The following is a 26,041-nucleotide window of genomic DNA, read 5'->3' as shown; positions in this document are numbered from 1 at the left end:
TATACAGCAAGGAAACACAGCAGCACCAGGAAGGCATGCCCATGCTTCTCAAACAGCATGATGCTGCTAAGAAAGGGGAAACCAAGCTGCTTCTCCCTGCTGGCTGTCTTGGCCACAGTGGAGCTGAGCAAATGACAGTACTAACATCCCTGACTCTGGCTTGCAGAAATGCATGGCATTCATGTTCCCTCCCCTCTGCTCCTCCTCTGCCCCAAGGAGAATGCACCTGAGGTCTGCTCTAAAACAGGGCCGGGCGAGTAGGATGATGCATGGTGCACAGCGCACTCAGCCCAGCCACGCTTCCACCTTGCCCCAAACTCCTGCTCTCTTCAGCACCGCCTCCTCCAAGTTGGGAAGGAGTGAATTTAGGAGATAGCCTCAACCACGATCATAAGTCTCCACGGTTTACTCATCTGTAGACACCTTTCATCTCTTCCTAGTGCCATCATTTTAAGGAAGGACTTCAAATGGAAAGGCGGTTGTTGGTGTCTCACAATCTATTGACAGAATCAACAGCAGGAGAGGAAAAATTGGAACCAAAAAAATGCATTTACAGTCTAATCTTGTGCTCAAACAATGCTGTACTATTTATGCTCCCAATGCATCCTTGAGTGCTGACATTTTATAGACAATTTCCAAAACAGGGCCTTGCCATTTTTGGATTATATTTCAGCTATAACTTTTAGGTCTAATTATTTGCGCTGACAACCACATATAAAAGAGGATATATCATTACAGTGGTGCAGCACTGGAGACACATCAGCATTCAGCATACTGACATACTAATAGCAAAGTAAGGGAGAGCAAGATTGTGGAGCTGTGCAATTTGCATTCACTCTCCGAAATTTCTCTGATGAAAATAACACAACATTAAGGAGGAGAATAAGAGAAAGGATCCACTGTATCAAGATAAAATAACTCGTTAATAAATAACCTCGTAGCACTCACAGCAATAATTAAATGCATGGGTGAGCAGTACACAGTTTTAAGTAAAGCTGAAAAAACATGAGATGTAATTATCAGTGCCAAACAAATTATAAGTATAGCAAATCCCATTGGAATATTTAGAAACTAATTTCTGGTTTCACACTAAATATTTGTGTACCTGGCTATTTTTGATGGGGTGGGAAGGAGGGATCGGCACAAGGAATGGGAAATTACCTGCTCCTGCTGGCTTATATCCATTCTCGGCTGCCTCCACTGAAGCATGTGGTCAAACCACTCAGTGCCCTGTCAGAGGTTTGTTCTCCAGAGGCACCTGCGCCATCACAGCGGTGCTCCAAACACACTGAAATCTGGGAGGCTTTTGGCTTTAATTTCCTCCCTTTTCCTCCTTGCTCTCATTTTCCATCTCTGCATTGGGCCCAGGTCATTCTATCCTCCGTGAAATCTGTTTTCAGTTGGTAAACAACAAGGGTCCTGTGTCTCCGTACCATCTAAATGAGAGCACATTCCAGGCAGAGCGAAGGCAGCGTAGTGGAACAACTGCTATGACAACTCGTTAAAACTTGTTCCAGTGATGATTATAAGATCAACTCACTCAGCTGCCTGATGGCACACGTGAGGGGAGCCAGAGTGTCCCACTCTGCTACCCAGGAACAGCCCCGGGACACATGGCCATCTGAGCATCCCTCTCCTCCAGCACATGTGGATGGACCTGCACGACACCTCGGTGAGGAAGATATCTCTTGAGCTCCTCTTCAGGCCACCAAGGGCCTCCCTGGACCATCCCAGAATAACTGAGGCCACTCCTGAGTTCCCTGCTCTCCTGCCAGCAAAAGCAAGACCCAACCTCAGGGAGGAGAAGAGAGGAAACACTGCCCTGGCATCACTCACATAGAGGGCCCTTGGCCAACAGGACAAGCAGGAGGGCAGCTGGAGAAGCAGGTCCTCCTCCAGCTGAGGCTGAAACCAAGTTTTACTCCCTCTGAGAAAGTAAAAACTATTAAAGCCACACGAGGAACTGAGGGACCCGCTCATCCTAACAGCTTGTAGAGGGCTGGAGCTACTCTAATCCTACTTCCAAAGTCTGCTCTTGATCTCTGGCCAGAAAGCAGCAGCAGTTTAGAGATATTAGGTGGGCACCTAGCAGAGGTACTGGGTTACAGAGGGACAACACATACAGCAGCATGCACTTATTCCCACCCTACCTTTGAACAAAACCATCCTGGCTACTATTTGCATGGAAAATGTATTCTATGCATTTTAAAACTCAAGCGACAAAGACATGCAAGCAACGTATCAATGCCATCGCCAGAGTCACAGCAAACAGTAAGCAGATTTCATCGGGCACACTGTGGCCGTGCCTGGAAGGGAGCCAGAGTCTGCAGGGCCCCCTCCCCTTTTGGGGATGGCTCTCCTCTCCCTACTGGAAAAGTCCCATCTGACGTGGCGTACTGTAGATGGATAAGAAGTGAAAAGGACCAACCTTCTCGCTGATCTGAGAGATGAAAGTTTGTTTTGTTTGATGGCAGAGTGCGATGAAGATGAGGAGGGAATAAAAAAAGACAAGGAAAAACACAGAGAGTAAAAACAGGCCAAGCTTCATCTGTCCGCACACCACTGAAACGACAAGACAAGACTACAGAGGTCAGCCACGACTTCCCACCGTGCTCACAGGTCGCTCCGTGCTGGGACAGGAGCGAGCCACTCTCACTGCTCTGGCCCGGAGCAGGGCTGGCCCCTGTGCCCCACTGCCAGCCCTGGGCAGAGGGACCCACACGTACTCACATGGAGGGAGCTTCGGGGCAGCCCCACGCTGGGCCAGGGGCTGGAAGCACAGACACGTGCAAAACACACACAGCAAAGGACTGCAGCCATCACACGGACGGACATGCTCCCACGCACCCACTCCGGCTATAAAGACGATGGCAAAGGCACTTTAAACCCATTGAGCACACACTAGGAAAAGCATATGCACGTCGATCCGAATTTTATCAAGTGTGAAAGAAAAGCTCCGAGTGGTGGACGGAAAATCTTCTATCATGAAAAGCTGCTCCCGCTCTCCAAACAAAGAGCTACACGTAGCAGAGAGATATTAGGCAAGGGACAGGCACGCGCAGGCTCGGCTGGGCTCACTTTCGGGAGAGCCTCATTGGTACCCTTTGCTGTGAGTGAGAGACAGACAAGAAATCAGAAGGACAAAGACACCCAGAGAGAATTGAGCAGGTCCCAGTTTTTGTTCCTGCGGGAGAGACAGTAGAAGGTTAGTTGCATTTTCCTCATCGACAAAGGAGATCTTATTTCTTTGGCAGGAGTGACCTCACTCCAACTACGGATCTATGGCGTATCAGTTGTAATTGAACCCTCGCTGAGAGAATACAGAAGTGGATTTGATAGTTAAAGACTGCTTATGAGTCACATTTCTGACGGGGGGAGGAGGAGGTGGGGGAAAGAATCTGCTTTCCAGCAGAAATGCTGCAAATTAGAGAACAGCGTGTGGCATCATACAGTGCACAGGACAGTCAGCCATTTCCTGCGATTAGAGGACAAGATTTTAACCAACAGTGACACGGTACAGACCAGGCAACAAACTGCCAATAACAGCTACAAGCGTGGCCTGTGAAGTGCAACAGAGCTTGGAAGAGAACAGCAGAACAGTTGTTTCAACTGCTTCAAACCAGGGGGACCAACCTGCTGCGCCCGCTGGGACTGCACAACTGAAGGGTGAGAGGGACTGCACAACTGAAGGGTGAGAGGCTGGCCAAGGGCATGAGCCTAAGGAATGGTGCTCCAGCAGCCCTGGAGCAGGCAGCCCCACACAGAAGGGTGCCCATGCTATGGGTGCTGCTGCCCTGGGGAGCCCGGAGGGACCTCCCTGCTCAGCACCCACGGCTCCAGCTTGCCCAGCATGTTGACACTTGAGCTTAGAGTTGGAAAGGCGAGGAGACACATGTGAAACACGCTAATTCAAACAGATTACTTTCCGGTCTGTCAAACTGGAACGGGTTTGGGGCCTGCTATTCGTCACTAATTGCCGGATTATCTCTTAATCTCTAATTATATTTGTGGCTTATGGGGAATAAAAGCCAGTAACGGGGCATTTTGGAGCAGCTGTATGGAGAGAGGAAACACCTGGGCAGAAAGTTTTCGCTCCATTCCTTTCACTTCATGCTTAAACAGCTGCTGCTTTATCTCAGATGAACATGATAAATGGCAAATTGAAAGTTTCGTTTCCTTACAGATCCCATTCACGTCCTGCCTTATCTTCAGTTCACCATCCATGTCGCTCCTAAGCTAAGAGGCATGTTTTACCAACAGGCCGTTGTTTTTTTTTGTTGGCGGTGTTGATTTCTTTCCCTTTCTTCCTTTCCCCCCCAAAAACAAAAAAACAAAGAGCTCTCAGCAGTGACAGCAAGAGGCACCTGCCCCTCAGGTGGGCACGGTGGGGGATTAAGTCTGGGCTTGCCCCCCAGCCCACCAGATCACTGCCCTGTTCTCACAAACCTGGGCTGCCTACCAGGAACACACAGGTCTGCATGTGGGACAAATCAAGCGATGGCACAGCAGAAGTGCCAACAGTGGATAGCCAGCCCCAGGAGGTGAAAGCAGCACAGCAGCAAGGAGCGAGGCTGTGTCTGAGACACGTCTGCCAGTCCTGACTGTCAGGTGGCTCCAGCATTCTGCAGACAGAAATCCCCATGCTGATTGCCTTTGGCTCTTACTGGGCTGCAGACACACTCATCTCCTGCAGCAGCAGCAATACTCTAACCACAGCTGCTCGTTGCAGAAAGAATAAGCTTGGGCTTATGGGAAGCTTTGCTTTGTGAATTCTCGGGCATCAGCTCCCTGAAACAAGGCTGGGGCTGTGGCCAGGATGCGAATGCACAAGTCAGAGTTTAGACTGCTAGTCCATACAAGGGAACATGTTTCTAAAGCTTTTCAGGGGGAGAAACTAATACTTTCCTGAAAGCAACAATAAAGTTCATTATCTCAATCAGCTCTGCAATTCTTCTGGGAACTGCCAGCATCTGCCCTGTGCTGAAATCCCTCTGGTGCTATGCAAGATACTAATATAAAGGCAAACCCAGCCACTCTGGAATCCAAAAGACATGGAGGCGAGCTAAAACCCAGAAGGGGATGAACCTGTTCCTGCATATTGCTAAAAACACATCTTGCGTCTCAAGGACTCCACGTAAATCAGATTCTATTTTTTACAGCTTTTAGAGGTCTAGAGGAACAAAAGGACAGATTGCCTTTTTTTACGCCAGATTAAATGAGAATAAGACAACCTCCCATTACACACAATAACAATGTGCTCCTGCTACAGTGATGAGTGTATTCCATTCCGGAGACAGACAGGATGCTCAGGTCACCCAAACATCCCTTGCCATTCCGGGTGCACACACATTCACCATGAATTCAATTAAGAGCAGAAAGTCTCAGAGCACCAGAGATGGATTTCCTAACCCTCTGTGCAAGTGGATATGAAAGGGGAGGGGGTGGACATTGAGTCGGCACAGACGTACAGACCTAATTGTTCCACAGATGTCTATGCAGGCCATGCAGTAAGGAGGGGGAAACAGGCTTCCAAATCCATTTCTGTATTGTGCTGTCAGGCACCGAGCCACCAGCCGGTCTTGTTCTGTTTTCCATAAAGGTCATTTTACAAATAATTAGGCTTGAGCCTTGCATTTCACTGTTAACCACCAAAAGACTGCAAGGAATAAAGATGTCAGTGCCCAAAGTGCAGCTGCTATGACTTTGGTGAGAGCAGTAGCTTCAGCGAGAAGCAGTGCCTGGAGACAGAAGAGTTATAAATACTGAGATCCCACGAAGAGGAGTGCACTTTCTTCATTGAGGGGTCACTGCTCTGTGTCACATGGCTCTGTCATAGCATCACCTTGAGGTCAGGGCTTGCACAGAGGATACACATGGAGATCACAGCCCCTTAGACCTGTTGCCCTTCCCAGCCACTCGCCAATAGCTCAGGGGTGGTTGCTCTGTGACCTCTGGTGCAGACTGATTTGCCTTCTGATGGTGCAGGGCAGAGGCTGTCCGAAGCAGCAGTCTGGGTCATCTGGGTGGAATCAGCCCGTCATTAGGTGTCCCCTCGCTGGTCTTGGTCTTCACTGCTGGCTGCTGGGCACTGGAGCTCCAGCAGTGCCCCTCACTACTTGGGGACCGTCACCCATCTGAGCTGACAAGGAGCTTAACAGAGTGCTGCCAGGAGAGTGGGGCTGGGAACAAATGTGTTCTGTTACCCAGCCACTTCTCAGGCTCTGCTCTTACCACCATCCTCAGCTTTTATTCTTCCGGCAATACCCTCAAGCTTTGACTGCCGTTGCTATTTTAGCTGTTATAATATTACATAAGCACAAAATGTCCTTTTCGAAGGCTCCAAGTCTTGTTGCTCCAGGCCGGTGTCAGTCATTCAGAATTATTATTATTTACACAAGGTCCCCTCTGCAGCAAACGTCGCACAGCTGCAAGTGGCCATCTCAGTCAGCTCCCAGTGCAAAACCCCATGGAGGGCAGAGAACCGCTGCTGGGGACAGAGCTGCAGCCCTTGTCTTGTGTTGGGTGACGGCTCCTCAGTGAGAACTGGAGAATCAAACTTCAGGCTCCTACCCATTTCCCTGTTGCCACATGAAATACCAGCCTGGCCCTTCAAAATGCTGATTGAGAAAGCACAGATTTTTGCAGTAAAACCATTTCTATTTACGGCAATCTCATATACTGCTTTGTGATCTGGGGACAGAGGAGACACTTCAGTTTTAAATTGTCTTTTCTTTACAAGCAGCTGTGCAGCTGCCTTGGAGGTTGAAAAGCAGCATCTAGAAGTGAAAACTGGGCAGCAGCTTTACTGTTTAAATATATGGTCACTACTCTTGTAATGACTATTCTAACAGCACTGATACAGCTCACTGCTGTATGCAAGGTTGGGGAACGCAGCTTGCAAACCCCACAGTGTTTTGTAAGGCTTTTCTTACACACAGTCCTTCAGCTCATCCCCTTCATTGAGCAAACAATAGCGCCACAGACAGAGAAAGCGAAGGGTGGAAAAAACCCTTTCATATAGGGAAAGAGATCCACAGAGGCCACTGCCTTCACAGGAATGTCACAGGGCTAGACTTTAAGCTGAAAACGCTCCTCTTTGTGCAGATGTCCCTGAAGATGGAGGCAAATGAAGAGTGAAATGTATTCAGAAAAACCCAATGGCCCACGTGAATCGGTGGCATTATTCTTTACTCCCAGCGTGCACAACGAGATGACACTACCTTTTCTCCACACTAGGCCCACTCTCCCTTCTACACTTAAATAAATTTCTTGCACATCTTGAATGAACTTCTAGGATTTTTGCTGCTAAATTAGACAGTAAGCTCTACGGATTAGAGGAATCATATCTTCCATATGTTTCTATTCCCTTCTCTTCTCCCCACAGCACCATCAGGTCCCAAATCTAATCACTGTTAGGAGAGACTGTGGTACACACAGCCACGGACCACCTCTGGATTAGTGCTTCTCTGTAGTGGGAACAACACCCATGGCAAGCACGCTTGTGCTGACAGGGCAGGCTGGGAAGACATCACTGTCGTTCCACAGATAGCCACCATGGCCTGGCATGCATGCTGCCCTTGGCTTTCACTCTGTCCTTGCTCCTCCAATGTTTCCAGCTCCCTGGCATGCCTGGGGCTGCGGGGCAGCAGCAGGAAGGAGCTCACTCCCAGCGCTGCTCCCCAACCCCATCCTGGCTCTGCAGCAGCAGCAGATAGACCTGTCAGTCCAGAAACAGGCAGCTTCTGAGGGTTGCTTTCCAGAACACTTAGTAAGATGAAAATAATAGCTTCAAGGAAAATGCATCCATTTTCCTTTACAAATCCCTGGTGTGGAAATGTTTTAACTTTTAATGAAGTCCATCTGTGCAGAAGTGCTGGCTCTGAAGGATTCACAGAGATGAGGCACTGGTATACCCGGCTCCTTCCTCCTCCTGTTCTTTCATTGATACAGGAAGCCCTGAGCAGTGCCTGGATGCTCCTTCTACGCCACCAGAATCTTCCTTTGTTATTGTGAAAAGTATGATAAAGATGCTAATGTGCTTTTCAGCTCAGCACACCCACAAAGGATTACCTGGGAGGCTCAGAAAGGGGAGGACACGATCAAAAACACAAACCCCAAGAGTCAAAGAGACAAACAAACATTTGAACTACTAAAATAAACAAGAGGCTGTAAAGGAGAGCTGGGTACAAGCGCTCCTAAGCATTACAGAGGGTGGAAATCGGGGCTGCTGCTCAGACCTGCAGAGCACTCACCAGTGCTTTCCCAGAAAGTGGCCAGCTTCCTGGGTATTTGCCACAATGAGGTCAGTCATTACGAAACCACCGTGTAGTGGTGGTGCAGCAGATGCACTCTATTTCCTCTGTAATTTAGCATTAATTAATGGCCTCTCTAGTAAAGTTGCAGGCACTTCCTAAAGGCTCTACTGGATTGTCACTGATCCTTCTAATGACAATGCTGTAGGACAATCATAAGAGGAAAAGACATCAAGGATTCTTTATACTACATCCCAGATGTGAGGAAGGAAGACATTTCCATTTTTTCCTTTCTTTTTAAAGAAATAAAACACCCCGTTGGCTTGACCAACTTTTTGCAGTCATTAGCTATCACAGCAACAACAGGGTGTTTTTTTGTACATTAGCTATCATAAACTGTAAGCACAAGATGTAAGCATAAATACTACCCAGGCTCCAGCACACACAGAATTTCATGTGATAGTAATTTACGGGGTATCCTGTCTTAAATATACAGCAGAGCTTTATCAGGATCACACAGGCTAGAGACTGACATTGTAAAGATTATGTGCAATAAAAAAGCTTGTTCCAGAAATTTATGTGTAAGAAAATGGTGGTTAACAGCAAGGCATATGTCTAAGAACATACTTTCTTCAGTGAACATCAGGATCCTCTACAACGTGCCAACCACCCAAGGTCTGTGCCCGGCCCAACCAGGACAGGTGAACATTGCTGAGCAGCGACTCAGGAGTAAGATTCATTACATCCCTCAGACTTACAGGACTTGCTAAATAAAGAGCATTCGTCAGTAAGAAATCAGAACACTGTAAGAGGTGTTTTTTTCTATCCCTTGAAGTTGCCGTGCCTGTTTTCAGCCATACCGCCCTAGGAAACAGAGCACCAAGAATCTGAGCATGTCACAGGAAGCAAACCATCCCCAAATGCAGCAGCAGAATGCTCCACACAGACCTACACAACAACAGCCAACATGGTAGACAGGATCCTTTCCCTCAGAGTGCCAAGGGACAATCCGGAATGAGTTTTAGCACAGCTTGCCTGAAAAACGAACTTGGAAGAATAGAGGGAGTTTAAAATCATCTGCAATTACATTGTGAGAGTGAAATGAATGATTCCACTGCACAGACACAGCTTCACCTTCTGAACATGTTTAACTGGATCCTTCAGTCTTCCAAAGACTCCCATAATCCAAATTAGGCTGCAAAATAGAAAAGCAATCCCCCAGAACAAGCAAAGACACAACAATGCCAGAAGCCACCCCTAGGAGCAAACACACATCATGTGAAGACTTGATCATGCTCGTGTCCTCTTCCCATACTAACCAATGCATTGGTTACTGTATTGTAATTTCTTGCTTCAAAACAGAGAAAGGAAGAAATGAAGATGAGACTTTATTAGACAGTTGATTTTCTGTGCGAAAACAAAATCCGTTTCTAACTTCCTAGCAAATAATGGTTGCACACAAGAACCTTCTTTTTCTCCTTGGGAAAATCCATAACCACACATCCCAGGGGTTCCTAACCAGCAGCTCTGGTTACACAGAGCTTCATATGAAGCAGCACTTTTTTTTCTTGCTGAAATTAACAGACGGGGTACAGAGGATTTACCCTTGCCTTTCTCCGGGCTAACTCAAATACCTTCTGTGTAGAAAAAGAAAGCTGGCAAGAAACCATCCTGATGTAAAAGCTAGTTTTTCTGGCGCGCTGAAAATATTTCTGAATTGGCAACATAGCATAATGATTAGAAAATCACTTTACATGAATTGCAGCTAATTTCCAGCAGGTTCCCAGTGTGAGCCATTAATACCCAGAGGCTTAATCGCTGATGCATATAAGATGGATTAGGACAACTCCAAAAAGCTGTTCAGTTTTTAAAGATACACATTCCAAAGCAGAGGCCTAAGTACCAGCTCACCTGTAGCTGGTGCATCAGAGCATGACCGGCTTTATACAACTGCACCAGAGGTTAGTTTGTACTTAAGAGGATTAAGCATCCCTCGCTCCCAATTAAAATAGCTGTGACACAAAGTTAGGGAGTTCAAGGGAGAAAGAAATTCTAAGAGGGAACACACTCCTCTGTTGGAAGCCCCAGAACTCTTTGAGCAGGACAGAAACCTCCTTGGGTGGAAGCTGCTCTTACCTCGAACATACAGGTTCGCCGGGGCAGAATAACGGGTTCCTGCGCTGTTGGTTGCAACACATTCATATTTGCCTTGGTCCGACTCCTCGCTGTTCTCTATTTGCAGGGCTCCTGTGCACAAACAAGATGACACAGACCATTCATGTTATGGCAAACCTGGTGATTGAACAGACAACCTCAGAAAAGGAAGGCTGTGCCTCGTGCTTTTTAAGTATCTTCTTGGGTAAATATATTGTGATGTTGTCCCCTGGACCCACAGGGTACCAGCATACAGCCACAAGGTACCCAGTCTGCTGTCAGAAGCTTGTGTAATTGATTATTGTTGTGTGCTGTGCTTCTTTTTAATGCACAAGGAACCATTTACTGATGCATTTCCAACCACCCCAACCGCTTGTTTTCATTGCTGCAATAAAGGAAGAAAACATACACATACACACATATTAATTACAGCTTGCTATAGGACTCCCGTCTAATAAGAGGACCTTTAATAAGCCTTTAATCAAAACAGCCAAGCACAAAGCCCACTAACTGTTGCTGTTTGTTTCTTATCTGATGCACACAAAGCCTAGGAAATGCTCAACAAATTGCTACCTCCTTGCAGAAGCTGGCAGAGTCCCATCTCCCCACCCCTCCTCCCAGCCAATATCCCCTTTTGAGAAGAAAACACTTTGCCTTTTGTCAGCTTTCTCTCTGCCAGTGATCTCCTTGCCCTTTCAGATTGGATTATACTTGATATAAAACGATTAGAAACTCAGTTTAAGACATCAGATAAAGACACCAACGCAATACACCTATTTTTCCAGCATGGTGCTGGCATGACAGCCATCCTCCCTTCATCCTAGCAGCCCCTCCAGCAGGAACATTTGCTTGGCCCAGCCTTCAGGCTCCTTGGTTCATGACCTGATCCTATCCCTGAAATGCCAGACACATTAGGGGCACATGAAATAATTGCAACAATTGTCAGAGCACACACAGTAGCAACTTACACGAGGAATCCATGCAGTGGCCGTGACGGGCGATGACGTTTTGCAGATGACTGCAAAACTGGTTGCACCAAACTCTCCTACTGGGGTCCCATACACAGGCTGAAAGAGGGGGGGTGAAGAGAAGGAAAGAAGCAGGATGCTATGACAGCAAGCTGGCACGGCAGGAGCCCACGGCCAGCCCTCTGCCTGCTTCCCCCAGGCAGCATGGCAGCAATTCTTAAAGTGCCTCCAAGTGCTCAGACTCTGCTGGTTGGGATCGCCTGAAAGAAGGGAACTCTGCTCACAAGCCACATACCCGACTAAAAGAGAACATTAACCCCTTTGCTTGTAAGGATTTGAACTCATTTCTGCCTGCCACGGTTCAAAACGACCACTGAGAGCGGCACGGAGAATAGCTGGAGAAATTGCCTTCCCCTTTTTGCTGGTTCAAGCTGCAGAGGTCAAACTCAGTTTTTCATATCATCAGAACTGAAGAAAAACTAATGTGAATCAACCACTGCCACCTACATTATTTAGAAGGATAAATTGAGACTGTAGCATAAGTCTATATGTCATTGGGAAAAATGAACTTCCCTGGGTTCTGCCATATAATAAAAATGATGTACAGAGCCCTCCCTATTGTTGCATTAGTGCTGGAAACGAGGCTTCAGCTAGACAGTGAAAGCCTGTTTGCAGGAGCCTTTCCACCTACTCACAAAAGCAGTTGCCAGCTTCCCCCAGCCCTGGCGCTCTCTGGACACCCACAGCCCAAAGCCTACAGAGCTCTTCTCCTGCTTAATTCGGGGAGAACGGTGAATTTCTACATGCTGCCTGTGAAAAACATCTCCAAGCAGACAGCAGCATGACAGGCAGTGGAGCAGGAGGAAGCTTCCCAGCACTGACAAGATACAGAGAATCAAGAGAATCTAGAAATGGAAAAGACCTATTAGGTTATCTTGTGCATCCCTGGGGGCCAGGGCAGCATTGCTCGCTGTTGTAAATGTACTTGTGTTCTGTCCAATCCCATTTTAAATGGGCCGAGTGATAGGTCTTTCACCGCTTCCTCAAGGAATTCATGCCACAGCCTGGTTATGCTCCCTGTCAGGGTGATTTTACTGGAGCTTGCTGCATATTATCCCCTTCTTAATTTCTGCTCATTACTATGGGCACAAATATGCTGCAGAGTTCACTTTCTGTGCTTGCATCAGGCTGGGCTAGCAGGAATCGTGCACTGCAAAACAAAACAAACTTTAAAAACAAAAGGTAGATGTTATCGCCCTGACCAACAGGCTCCTTCTGGGCGAGGCTGCAGCTCTCATCCCTGGGCTGAAAGCAACTTCAGGAGTAGGTGGCAGTGCTTGCCAAGGAAAGAGCAAGACCCCTAGGTAACTGCAGGCAGACACACCAAGCGATAGGTCCCCTTTCAGCCATCGAACACACATCACTGGTATTTATATCCTTTAAACATACGCGATCTTGTGATCACCGTGCCTCTTAAATGCCAGTTAGTCATCCTATTCTTTATCTCTAGGGACCTCAACAGCAGTGCTGGAGGGAGAAGAGCAAAACATAAAGAGGATGAAGAAAATGAAGACAGAGCTGAGTTACATGTAATTACTGCCTGTCAGCTCTGCAGCCAGAGCAGACTGCTTTCTGGAATGATACTGTAAACGTGTAACATAGAACTGTCTACAAATGCTCAGGGACATCAGACAAGGGATTCTGGCTTTGTGTTGGTATGACTTCAAACTGTGGCACGTCAGGAGACAACCCAGAGAGCAGGAAGGAAACCTCTCAACTGAACCAGAAAAGAAGCAGTTAATGTGGTAAGTCGTCATTAGACAAACACAAAGAGCCCTCAGCACAGCTAACAGAACAAAGGGGAAGGATCACAGCACAATGATGGCAGTCAGTGGGACTAAAGGGGTGGCTGTCTTGAAGGACAGCCTACAGCTGAGTGATGGATACAGGAGAGTGCAGTGTGTCTCAGGGTACTGAGATTTCTGAACAAAGTTAAGGAGCTCAGACACGGCTGGGATCAACAAACTGGAGACACGAAATGCATCTGAGCCTTGTGAAAAAGTCTGCGGGTGTAAAATGCTGCAGGCTGGTCTAGTCATCCTTGAGAAGGGCAACAGCTTCACCTCTCACAGAATTCAAACCTAGGCTGGACAAGACATGGGGATCCACAGACAAGGAAGAACCAAATCCTGAGCAGCTCCTGTCTCTGTAGTTTATGGAAGCTGCACCCAAAGATCTTCAACAGGGTACGGAAATCTTTGCTTTCAAGACTCACAAAGGACTGGGGATGTAGAGACCTGATTTCTATTCCTAGCCCTGCCAGCATCTCATCTTACAATCCTCTGTGCCTCTGCCAACCAGGGCTAGGCAGGCTGATTTACTTTTATTCATTACTTGGGTTTTATGCTGCGCAAGTTGCTGAATAAGGTCTTGTTCACACAGGATGTCACAGCAGACTTCTTGTCTGGTCTCCTCCAACGCTCTGGTGCCAGGTGCCTTCTCATTTGCCTGACGTGCAGTCAGATAGCACAGCTCCAGCAGATGTATGAGGACCATCTACCATGGGGATGCACAGAGGTGCACGGGGAGCAGCAGAGAACAGAACAGCTTATTAAAGAGCCTGCGGGGCTCTGCAGTGGTCTGCACACATCAGAGCAAAACCTCTCCCTGCAGAGCATCACCCCACCTCTGCAGCTCCCCAGCTGCAGCAGGGCCCAGCAGAAGAGGGGCAGCCATCCCTCACCGCGCTGTCACCTCACATCAGTCTCACTTGTGGCTCAAATCTGCTCCCGATAACACATCTCAGCTTATCAGAGAGCTGCCAGCTCCTGAGGAAAACCCCTGGCTACTCTCAAGTGCCAGGGAGCATGGTGACAAAGCAGAGCTTCCTGGGGCTGAGGGCAGAATCAGGCTCTGTTGACAGACAACCATCCCTTGTAGGTCCTTTACTCTGTGCCGCTATCTCTCTGCCAGTGCCAGTCTCCTCTCCCAGCTTTTTCTTTTGCTCTTTAAACTCGGGCACAGACAGCATCCCCATTTGCAGCTCTCCGAGATACTTATCTATTCAAATATACTTGTGCTCAGGCAGAGTCATTAGCTGCAGTGACAGTGCTTAAAAGAAGCATTTAAAAAGTGCACTGCACAGAGCATGGGGAAGGCAGATCCTGATAAGGGCCACTTCTTGGCAGCGCTGGGTACTGCTGCACCACGGAGGGCTTGTCACACTCCTCTGTGTGACAAAGCAGATGGAAAAGCTCCAAGCTGCCATACAAATTGATCTCTCTGAAATCCTGCTCCATAGCTCATCAGGAGCAGAGCGCAAACACCCAGAGAGCGCTGCATGGAGCAGAGCCCGGCGACTCTGGGGCTCCACTGCTCTGCATCCCTTGTGGTGGGAGCTCTGTCCTGGCAGCAGGAGCTGCGCTGTTACTCTAATGGGGTATTTGCTCAAGGGCAATGAATGACCTTTTGCCCTGGTTATAAAATTGGACATGGAATGAAAGGAGGCAGAGGAACCAGCCTGCTGTCACAGAAGCCCTTGTGATGCAGGTTTTAATGAACACAGTGGTGTGACCAGGGCCCTTACTCCTAGTCAACTGGGAACAGGCACAACATGCCCATCCTGCATGCTAGAGCACATGGCTATCCCAAACCAACACTGTATGGTTACCCTGTAGCAGCATTCTTAGCCACCCTTTCAGCCACTGCTCAGGGTTCCAGTCCCTCTTCTGCTAAAAACTCCCTCCCACAGAGCAACCCTCCTAACAAAATCCAGGGAGCTGCAGAGCAGAACCAGAGCCAATGCCAGCTGAGACAAGAACTCTAAGCATGAACACAGTGGGGAAAGGGACAATGTGAGAGCCCTGACAGCCAAGGGACTGCAGTAGCCCTGGCTACTGACCAAGACAAACAACATTTGCTTTGGGAGCTGTGAAAAGCTGAAGGACACCAAAACCAAGGAAGAGCCACTAATAATGAAAACAAGCATTTCCCATATTCATTTGTTGTCATTTGTAACAGCAGCACCTCCCAGCTGTTACAGAGGAATGAATGCACCTCATCTCCACTAGCCATCAGCAGTGCCAATTACACAACCAAACACACTACAGATGTACTTTTGTTGTTAGTGTTCATTATCTTCATTATACCTGAGAGGCCGGTGATAGGCAAGCAAGGGGCCTGTTCTGGATGGCAGTGCTGGTGACAAATTGCTCTCCTGTGCACCAGAGGCAGCTGCTGATGGCACCTGACCATCACCACCAAGCACGACACAAGCACAAGGAGGGAGAGAACCCAGTGTGCACTGCAGCACATCGGTCTCCTTTTCAGATAGAGGAGCTTCAGGATGCTCTGATCTCTCACCAGCAGGTACAGGAGATCTCAGGGGACTCTGCATCAGAAGCAAAGCTACAGCACTGTCAAACGCACTGTATTACCTCTGTGTGTGTTTCTAAAGGGACACGAGCCAATCTGAAGCCTGACAGCCAGAAACATGGCATGACAAACCTTTCCAGCGCTATCCCACCCAGCCACCCCTCTGACACTGTCTGCTCCGCAAACGTATTTTCTTGTTTTAAAATGGTTTTCGTTTTGTGTGTGTCTCTAAAAAAGCTCAAGCAACAGGAAAAATTCTTTCACATACCAAGTGCAATCAAATGTACAAACACGCACTCAAAAAGACAGCAGAATTCTTTTAGCTTCCTCTAATCTCTCTGGATAGCTTTACGCTCCAGCTCTCAGGATGGCACAGGAATACTGGAGCTGTATTTAGATCAGTTTGCTTGGGACTGGAAAGGTTTAGCTGCAGCTACACAGAAGTTGGTACAGGTGTTTACCTGGCTTCTCAGACAGACAGCTTCTGACACCCAAGCGAGCTGATCTAAAGTTAATTCAGACAGACCTCTGCTATGCTGACGTCTGCTGGGAAGAAATACTCTTATGTACAGGAACCTCAGTATTTCCTGTGGTGACAGCAAAGTAACAAATAAATCTGACAGCAGAGGGATAATGCCTGAGATGATGGTATTTCTTTACCTCCTTGTGTGCATCTGATCTAATGCCTGCTCAGTCCAGCACCCACCTGAAACACAACTGTACTGTTCTGTCTCACAGCCTGGGGCAGGAAAATGCAGCCAGGTTTCACACACGGATGAGCGAACTGAATTCCAGAGAAATGCTAGAAATGAACACCTTATTTTCTGCTTTGAAAATAAGAAGGGAGCATAACGTGCTTAAACGTGGAGCTGCTGATACCATCTGTGGGTTACCTTAAGCAGTCAGTTATTGCCTAACATGATGGGTGCCTGCCAGCTCCATGTCTTCCTGATGAACAAATAGGGGTTTCAAGATTTAATTACTACCCGGGGCAGTCCCTGAGGTGCAAAGAGTTAAGCTACAAACTGAGACTTATGAATTATAGATGTCGGCTCCTCCCATTTCAGTGAAGCCAGAGATGTCTTGGACAGAAAGGACCAAAAAAGTGCTGCTAAGATCAAACAAGATGGCTAGAAAAATCTCCTATGGTTTGGTGAGGGGTGCATGGAAGAAGTTCATGCTCATCCCCTGTGCTGCTTCCTTAAAGTGGATTCTCTGCTGCCACAGCTCAAAGGCCCTGGGTAGCACCCGAACCTCCCAAGGGCTCTGCACACACAGAGACACAGTCACAGCAGCCATTAAATCAAAGCCAATCTGCCCTCCCGCCCCCAACATCGTTACCAAAAGGGTTTGTTAAGAGTCATTAGTTCACCCTTCCTTTCAGACCAAATGAATGGATTCCAAAGCATCCAACTTACCTTAATGAGGAACAAGAGTGCAGCTGGGTATAGAACATGGCAGAACAGTCACTTCTACACAGACACAACCTCACCATCACAAAAGCACTTTCATCTAATCTGTCGTTATCTTTAGAAATTCAATGACCTCCGTTTTAAATAAAAGGCATTAGGCTGACAGAAATCCTCTGGGAGAAGCCAGAGAGCAGCACGTGGCTTCTGTTTGCTCTCACAGAAATGTCATCTTTGACATTCAAACAGGACACATATATTTTAAATAATGTCAAGAACATTCTCAAAATACCTCATCAGGACTCAAACGGAGGTGGGAAGGGGGGGTGAGGGGTGTGGGGAAGTTATGTTTCATGAGATGGATGGTTCCGTTTCACAGAGATGCGCTCAGTTCCCAAGCAGGACGTATGGAGCATCCACGCGGTTCTGGTGCTGAGTCACTTAATGTCATCAGACAGGGCGAGAGTGTGGGGAGGCCCCGGGACGGCCGCGCTGCATGCGGGCTGGGAGCAGGGAGCGCTCGGCTACTTAGCATTCCATCTGTCATTTCGTTTTAGGATTTGCAATAGGAACAGGAGATGAAGAAATAGTTTAAGGAGATTGTAACATCACAGCTGTCAATCGTGAGCGTTCCAAAGGGAGGAATGACAGATATGTAAGCCCATTCAAAGCAAAATAAGGTTTGCAGTCTTTTTCCCTGACCCAGATTTACTACAGAGGCAACTTAATGCAAATACGCATCAAACGGCAATTCACATTTGCTCTAAAATCACTTAACGGGAGCTGAAAACATTAACCCCCAGCAACAGAACCAGTTCCAGAGAGTCAGATTATTAACTTCCAGCGGTGATTCGGGGAAAAGGGGGAGGAGAGGAGAAAAGGGGAGAACTGCACAAATGGGGTTGCGTCAGTTTGTAGGTGGTAGTCACTCTGTCGAGAAATCCAGGGGTCAGTCAACAGGGGTAACCAAACTCACAAGAGAACTCGGGAGGGCCTCAGCACGTAGCACTGATTAACACGCTAAAGTTAATCTGAAGGGACAGCTTTGAGTGTTTAGCCTAGCAAAGACAACACTCCAATTGGAAAGTCATTACTGGTGCACATAGGCTTTGAAAACCAGCCAGGGACCGTGCACACTGGGCTGTCAAACCATAGGTGGGTTTAATTAATGAAGGCTTAAAGCAGCCAGATGCGTTTCCGATTCTTCTATTTAACCAAATTTTTGCGCTACAAAGCACCACTGGCATTTCCGCTCTGAAAGGGAGGTTCGGGACAGCGCTTCCCCACTCTGCTGCCACACTTGGAAGGCAAATATGGGCAATGCAAACAACATCCCAGAGCCAGATTTGCTCAAACTTTCAACAACTGATCTCCTTCTGATTACAGCTTCTTGCCTGTCAGCAGCAGCAGCAGAAGGGAATTCGTTCTCTTGTGAAAATGTTACCTACTTACACCAAAGCAATTCATCTAACACAGCTCCCACCCACTAGACAGGAACCCCAGAGGCCACGACTGCGCGGGGAGCTCAGAGCCTTGCAGGAGCTGCAGGAGATGCCAACCCTCCCGTGGCGGAGACCGGGGAGCATTTTCCAGTTTGCAAACTTTCCGTTGAATAACCCCCTTTCAACAGTGCAAAATCGCAATGGATGAGTCTACGAGAAGTCACGCTAAAAAGCAACCAAAATAAACACACTAGTGGGAGAGTGCGGATGAGCGAGAGCGCTGGCAGAGTTAGGGCTGAGAGTAAAGCTGGAGATGAGCAACACTGGAGGAGAAGGGACAAGGCAGACAGGAGATGGAGTGACGTGACAACTGGAGGCACATTTCAGCATTCTTACCTCTGATCGGTGTACCACCTGGTGAGGTAAATTGAATGCAAATAAGATTAGAGAGAAGCATTAGTACAAAGAGGAAAGGAAGAAAATCATAGCTAAAAAAGCAGAAAGTTGTTTTTTTTCTTTTTTTTCAAGCTAGAATTTGTATTAGCGCGATAGGAATAAACAAAAAAAAAAAAAAAGAAACTGATGTGCAGTAAAAGTCAGAGTGACACTCTCGGGGGGTTAGTAAAGCTCATCGCTTCCAGGAGTGCAGCACCCAGCCTCGCATCTCACCACTGCTGCCACTGGGGACATGGCGTGGGCTGAGCTGCCACTGCCGGCTGGCCTCACCGCTGGCATTCACCCCACCAGTGCTCAAGCAGTTGAGATGGAGGACACGTTGGGAGGATGGTGCGGTGCCCCTTCATTCCTTACAGAACAAGGAGTGCGTGGCCTGGGGCTGTGTGACCGCGAGTGCTGGGCAGCAGGGGGTGGCAAGCGCATGGTGGCGGGCACTAGGTGCAGTTTCGCTATGTTAGAATGACCAGTGGGACAAAATCTGCTTGCTTAAAGAAATTAAACTTGGGGGAGAGTGTAACAAATCAGTTTTGAGCTATTCTCTGCATTTGCCTAAACCTTGCATCGGGTCCCCTGCGGCAAAGAAATCGGTGTCGTGCAGAATTAACTTTACACAGGGAAGTATTGCTAAACGAAGTGGTTTCTGCTAATGTAACAACGGCATGCTAGCCAGATCTCTGTTGTTCCTGCCTGATTTGGATGTTAGCTGGAGGAAGGAATCCCACCCTCTTTATAAGGCACCAGAGATAATTTTACATGCTGTAATGAAAAGTATCTTATAAGGAGGGGTTCTCTGGGACTGAGGTTCAGTTATCCTATTGCAGTGATCTATAAAGGTTCACTTCTGAGGTCAACGTGTTTAGCAAGTGGAAGACCCACCGGTCAGCGTCTTGAGCTCATTGCACGATCAGTAATGATGCATGATTCACAGGGAGATGCTCCAGCTGGGCAAATTGGCAGGGAACCCTTTTACTCCCCACTTTTGTCCCCTTGGTCTTATTTTGCACATATGAAGGCTGTTAGTATAAGGGAGAGATTCATGCAGATTGAATCCATAGGCAGTTCATGGTATGTGTTGGTTTTATGCAGATTTGTAAGATCTGAATACCAAGCACTTACCAAAGAAAACTGAGGAGTTTAAACAGACAGAAAAACAGGGTTAAACAGGACACAGTGTGTCAGATCATGTTCAGTGTACTGATTAATAAATACCAGAATGCATACAAGAGTGTCGTGTATCTCAGATTTACAGCTCATTCCATTATCCACAACAATGATCACCCAATGGGAAAGAAAGACAGAAAAGATTTTCTGTAAATACAAAGAAGCATATTTTAAACACGTTTAACTCGCCTCTTAAAAAGTAATTACAATATTTATACTTATTCTCTGTCTTTCCTAACTACCCTTCCTTTAGGCAGAGTCTTTTCTCTAAGCAGGAGCAGCAATTCCAACTACTCATTTTAGCATTTTCCTCTGCCAAGATGACATTACCCCATCTTAACTTTATGTCTAGTTATATTTTCTGACGCATTCTATCCACACATGACTGAAGCATCAGAAAAGATCCTGCAGTCACTGAAGCTGTGGGAAATCTCTCCCTTACAATAATAAATCTGTTGCTTATTTATCTATCTTAGTAACTACCATTGCCCTTGACTGAATACTTATAGCCAGGGATACTTGCATAGAAAAAAGCACAGCCATGGAAAATGGCATTATTTCTCTTTGCCTGTTTGGAAAGTTTGCCAAGGGTTATTTTTGTTCTGTTTGGTCTAGGGCCTCCCTCCACCCCCTCCCATCATTCTCAAAATTAAGAAAAGCATCACCACAGTGTGTCACTTCCCACGGGAACTGTGCAATGACTTTAAGCGTGAGCCCAAGGGGCAGAAAACAGGACTTCCTTCTCTCTCATCTGTCTGAAATGGGGTTTGTTGTTCTCTTCTAGAACTGAAGATTTGCAGCAAATCTTCAGATCTACTCCCTGCAGAGGCTAAACCCTTCCTCTAATATGCAATTGTCTACACAGAGCTTTAAGAGCAACTGCATACTTGAAGCAGATTCCCTAACATGCAAGTGTGACCAGCTCGTTTTTCCTGCATTAAGTCCCAGTTCTCCTGGTCTCTGATTGTAAGCCAATCCTTGTGGGAGCAGCTGAGAGGCACACTGTATTTGGCACAGTTTGTTCTGGGTCTCTCTCACCTTTGCAAAGTTAAGACACTCAGTCTTTGTGCAGAAGACACTGTTAGGGGGAGTGAACAAGGCTTTCCTGTTGGTTTACAAACTTCCTCTTCTAGAAGGAATCAAAGTTTCCGTTCTCCCTTCGCATCATATGACAACCCATCTCTGACTACCCTCCTTTCAGGGTGTCTCTCAAAAGGACTGGATCACAGCACGTAGGCCACAGACTGCCTGCCAAGTCTGTCAAGTGACAGAGGTGCCATCACATGAACCATTATTGAAGCTGTCTTATGCCCTGTGATCACAAGGTTACTTTATACAACGGGCACCTCAAGATCAACCTTTAAACCCCAGGGTGGTTTAAGGGTGTATGGGGTGAGTAACACCTCATACAAACACTTCAGCAGGAATAAATGCTGACCCTTATGTCCTCCGTGTACTGGAAGCATGCAGCCAAGCAGCCAAAGGAAGGCAAAACATAGGACCATATTGGAAAATTCCCTGGGATTATTTGTATCAGTATTTGTATCAGAGGCTTTGTTGGAGAAGGGACTTTGCTTTGCTGACACGAACAATTCCCAGACCTATCGACAAACCATTTCATTATAGGAAACTATTTTATCCCTATTAAAAAAAATAATCAAAGCAACGTCAAAGAAAGAAACAAAAGCTCTTGCTGGCTGCAACTAGGCATTAGGGTAATGCCAACTTGAATCTCAATTGCAATGGGGAGACTGCTTGAATCTTGTATTGTATCTTGCTAGGAGCTGAACACCTTTCACTGGGGCCTTAATGCTGACTATCAGCAGTGAAGCAGGTCAGAGCACTCACCATCCATGCTGCTTTTTCACAGGCACCACCTCTTCTTGCAAGTTTGCTGTGTATGCTGGGTATGTTTTTGGTTTCCATGTAAGCAGGGCTTCTACCCATGGGACCAAGACTAAAAAGAAAATGCTTGCTGGAAACTGTGAGAATAAATGCAGTGAGATGACCTGGTGAGCAGCTTCCCACTGCTTCTTCGTTAGAGGCACCCACACTTTCCCAGACAGTGAATGAAGTCACCTGCAGAGCCCTCTCTGATACTTCACTGGCAGTTAATTGCCTGGAAGCCACACTAGGGTCTAGAGCACGGTTCTGTAACTCAGTTAATTGACGGTGATTAAAAAAGAATGATGCTCGTTGTAACATCAAGTTTTCTAATAGATGCAAGATGGCAATGCTCCCTGAATTTCTGTGCATGGCAAAGATATCTGTTTGTTAACGGTCAGGATATTTATTTATTCTAACCTGACATTTTGTTCAGAAGCTTTCTGAAGAACGAGGTGGAAGAACAATTCCAGTATGAAACTCACTGGAAGTATTCAAGAGTTTTGGGAGTGTGAATACAGAGAGCTGCTCTGAAGTCTTTAGGAGCCTGTGATCTAAGAATCCTTATGGAACAGTTGTGAAGCATCAGTACAATCTGATCTATATTGAGACAGTTTTTGCCACATCATGAAGTAATTTTAAAACATGGTTGGAAAATGCATCACTGACCCGCATGGGCCAGAACCCTCACATGGGCATCTTTTGCTACTACGGTCTCACGACCGTTTTAAAATCAGTTCAGCCAAACAGGTTTAAAATGAACTGGTGTGCTGGGGAGGTTTCCCAGCTCAGAGCTGGCCTTAGATCCTGTCAATGACTGAGGAGCAATGACCAAAGCTATGCACCCCTGGTGAGAACAGGGAGTTGTCCTGAGTCACTGCATTTGCAGAAAAGCAGCTTCTCAACAAGAGGCGGGGAGTACTAACAGATGAGCAAGGGAGAATTTTGCTACAACCAGCATGAGTCAGAGACCTTGCCTTTGCCTTGATCTGTGATAACAGAGATGAAAATCTGTGTTTACTTGTGTTCTCATCTCTAGAGCAATTACCTCAACACGTACTGGCAAAACAACCCAAGAGCTGGACTCAAAATGAATTAAGCATTATTCTGGAGGAAAGACCTATGTACTGGGCCAGGGTGGGGATGGGGGGAGGAAGAGGAAAAAGTCTTCTAAATGTGAGGAGTTATGTTAACTCCCAGGAGGTTTAATAAGAAAAACTGCAATACGCAAATACAGATGCAATTAGGAAATGAGGACGACAGGGCACAGGGCAGACATAAGCTGCATATTTGCTACTGACAGACACCATTATTCTAAGGTCAAAAGAGCCTAAGATGACAGACTGTAGTACCTTGACATGAGACAAACACACCTCTAGAAAGTGATGTTCAGAGCCCACTTGGGCACATGATCTGACTGCATGTGAGTTCAAAGATGGGCCTGAAGCCCCCAGAGCACTGCATGCCCACATAGCTTTGAGCCTCAGGAGACAGCACCTCTCCCAAGCATGTGTTTCTTTAGCTGTTTATTCCACACAAGAAGCCTGAAGAAAAATCATTCCTCTACTCTGAGTTAGACTCCATAGCAGCTTTGACCGTTATGACCTATATTCAGGACAACTGAATAATAACAGGTTATGTACTGGATGAAGGTCAGACAGCCTATATATGCAATACTGAGCTGACACTGTGCTGTGACTATTTTAACTATATTACATCCGTCTAAGTTTTATTGGGTTTTAATTAAATGAAATTAAATGAGCGTATATTTAGATTGAGACAGTATAAACTGACATTCCTGCAGATATGCCAGGCTGGCTGTAAGATATGATCTTAATGGAGCAGAGACTTTGCAAACTATTAAACTCTCTCATATAATGAAGTATCTATTTAAATTCTTTTCTTTGAAAAATAATTCTGCCCCACTATGGTGCAGGGCTGGAAAGCTCAATTAGCATCCTGCAGAATGCATCAGAGACTGCCCGATCCATCACGCTTCTCATGCAGAGACTGATGGCACATAAGGGGGACCCAAGCACTTCAAGGGGCAGTCCCTACTTTGTATTGGCCAGAAACAACAGGAAGGAGCCACAGATGCTAGCAGGGGTTGAAGCTCTGGGACATGAGAAGTGGTAAACTTCTCACTCCCCACTCACGCTACGTCAGTCAGAGCCCTGGTGAATCCTGGTATATAATCACCAGCTTCACTCATACCTAGAATTCTCTTGCACTGAACTGTGGAAACCTCCCTTACTACATTAGAGAGCTAATCAATTCCTTTTGCAAGTCTGAGAATGTGTGCTGCTCATTGATTTCTAAAAGGTTCCCTTGACACATCCCTTGGTAATTACTGTGTCTTCAGCAAGCAGCCAGCTCTAGAGTTTGAATCCCAGGTGAAATATTCAATTGAGACGTTGCTGAAGAAGAGTGAATAGGAAGCAAAACTTGGACACAGTGACAGAGCTTACTGGTTTGTTTTCAAACTTTCTATCTCACTAAACTTGTGAAGCAGTTGGTAGAGAGGCAGCCAAGTGCTTGTGAAAAGGAGGCAAGAGAACATACAGCAAGTGCATCAGGAGCTGCCTTGCTGCTCATTTATGGTAATTTCTGATGCTGATTTAGTCAGCTATGAAGTGAAACACATCCATGTGTACTTTTCTATTGCTGCTTCCTAAAGCTTCTCAGAATAATTAACAAGTGTGATATTTTCTTTCAGCGCAAACAGATCAAGATTAAACCATGTTGTGGGGGAGACAAGCTAAAGGTCACTGGGAAATTTCATAAGCCATAAATGCATTAGTATAATTAGCGCTCACTGGTACATCAAGGTGGGATCAGGAATGTCAGGCTGGGTTCTATTTTTGATGAGAGTGATGTCTCATTACCCACTCCCCCAAGTAAAATCCTACTTCTTATTATCCAAGCATCATCAGATTTATGCAGAGGACTCCTGCTATGGGGAAATGTGTCAAGACATTCACCTTGCTAGGAGGAATATAGTGTTGCCCTGGCAGCAGCACTCATAACAAATGGTTTTTGAGTGCCCAGAGACACATCACGGCCAGGCAAGACATTCTGTCTCTTATTTAAGCACAAGACCTTTCCAGAATGAAGCCAATTCAGCTCTGGTCCTTCTGCACTTTCGGCAGGATACCATGGACTTTTTTTCCCCAGGCTAAAGCTGCTATATAGTAATGTTATGCATTGTTAAATATCCCCTGCAATTCACGCCAGGGAGCTGCTTTCCATCAAGTGAACAGAGAGATGTTTTATTTTCTTTAATTCTCTAATGGGCTTTACAGTCTTGAGAGACTGAACAGTGCAGTGGAAAAACAAGAGTTTCTCACTAAAATGAGCGTATTCCAAGCCACCCACAAGAACTGAATGTCTTTATTTCTAAAGCTAGTATTCAGCTTATCAAATGACAAACAAGAAATTGTATATTTCAGAACTGTATCCACCTTCCTCTGAAATTCACTGGATTGCTGCTTCTTAGGTTTTTCCTTATTCTTGTAGTGTCACATAGCAAGAATGATAAAGATCTCAACAGCAAGCAGAGCATTGTCTTGCAGAGTCTCTGTAAGGAGTGAAGTAGTACATGACCACTGATTGTAAAACTTCAACCAGCATCTCATTATACTGATCTGAACTGTGCAAGGGTTGCCGAGACCTGCTGAGCTGGCAGCAAAATGACTGAGTCTAGCAAGGATTTGTGGCAATGTCAAGTTGGTCTACGGAAGAAGGAATCTGGCTGATGCCCCAAAAGGAATGTCCGTGCTTGTCTCTTATAACAAGCCACGATATCCTGGCAGACAGGATCACTTCTAAAACCCGGTCTTATGTTGTAACAAAAACAACCTCAAATCAAATTGACATTTGAGTCTAGAGTCGTACTTCAGCATCACAAGGAAAAATAATAGCATCAAGAGAAAAGGCAGGAA

The 26,041-nt window shown here is 46.5% G+C and overlaps 1 protein-coding gene across 16 annotated transcripts in view; it reads right to left on the bottom strand.

Annotated features, from left to right (window-relative positions):
* Positions 1-26,041, bottom strand: part of PTPRF (protein tyrosine phosphatase receptor type F) — a 342,731-nt gene that overhangs the window by 66,482 nt on the left and 250,208 nt on the right. For 9 of the 16 annotated variants that reach the window (XM_072343754.1, XM_072343753.1, XM_072343759.1 and 6 more), the window contains exons 7-8: positions 18,996-19,013; positions 10,389-10,499 (exon numbers count right to left, since the gene is read on the bottom strand). In XM_072343754.1, coding sequence (XP_072199855.1) covers positions 10,389-10,499; positions 18,996-19,013 — 129 coding nt within the window. The remainder of the gene's footprint in view (positions 1-10,388; positions 10,500-18,995; positions 19,014-26,041) is intronic. The other 7 variants (XM_072343757.1, XM_072343760.1, XM_072343761.1 and 4 more) reach the window with 1 other exon arrangement.

This window comes from Excalfactoria chinensis, chromosome 8, assembly GCF_039878825.1.
Source record: "Excalfactoria chinensis isolate bCotChi1 chromosome 8, bCotChi1.hap2, whole genome shotgun sequence".
In the NCBI taxonomy this organism is placed as follows: Eukaryota; Metazoa; Chordata; class Aves; order Galliformes; family Phasianidae; genus Excalfactoria; species Excalfactoria chinensis.
This window is presented reverse-complemented; position numbering and strand designations above follow the sequence as displayed.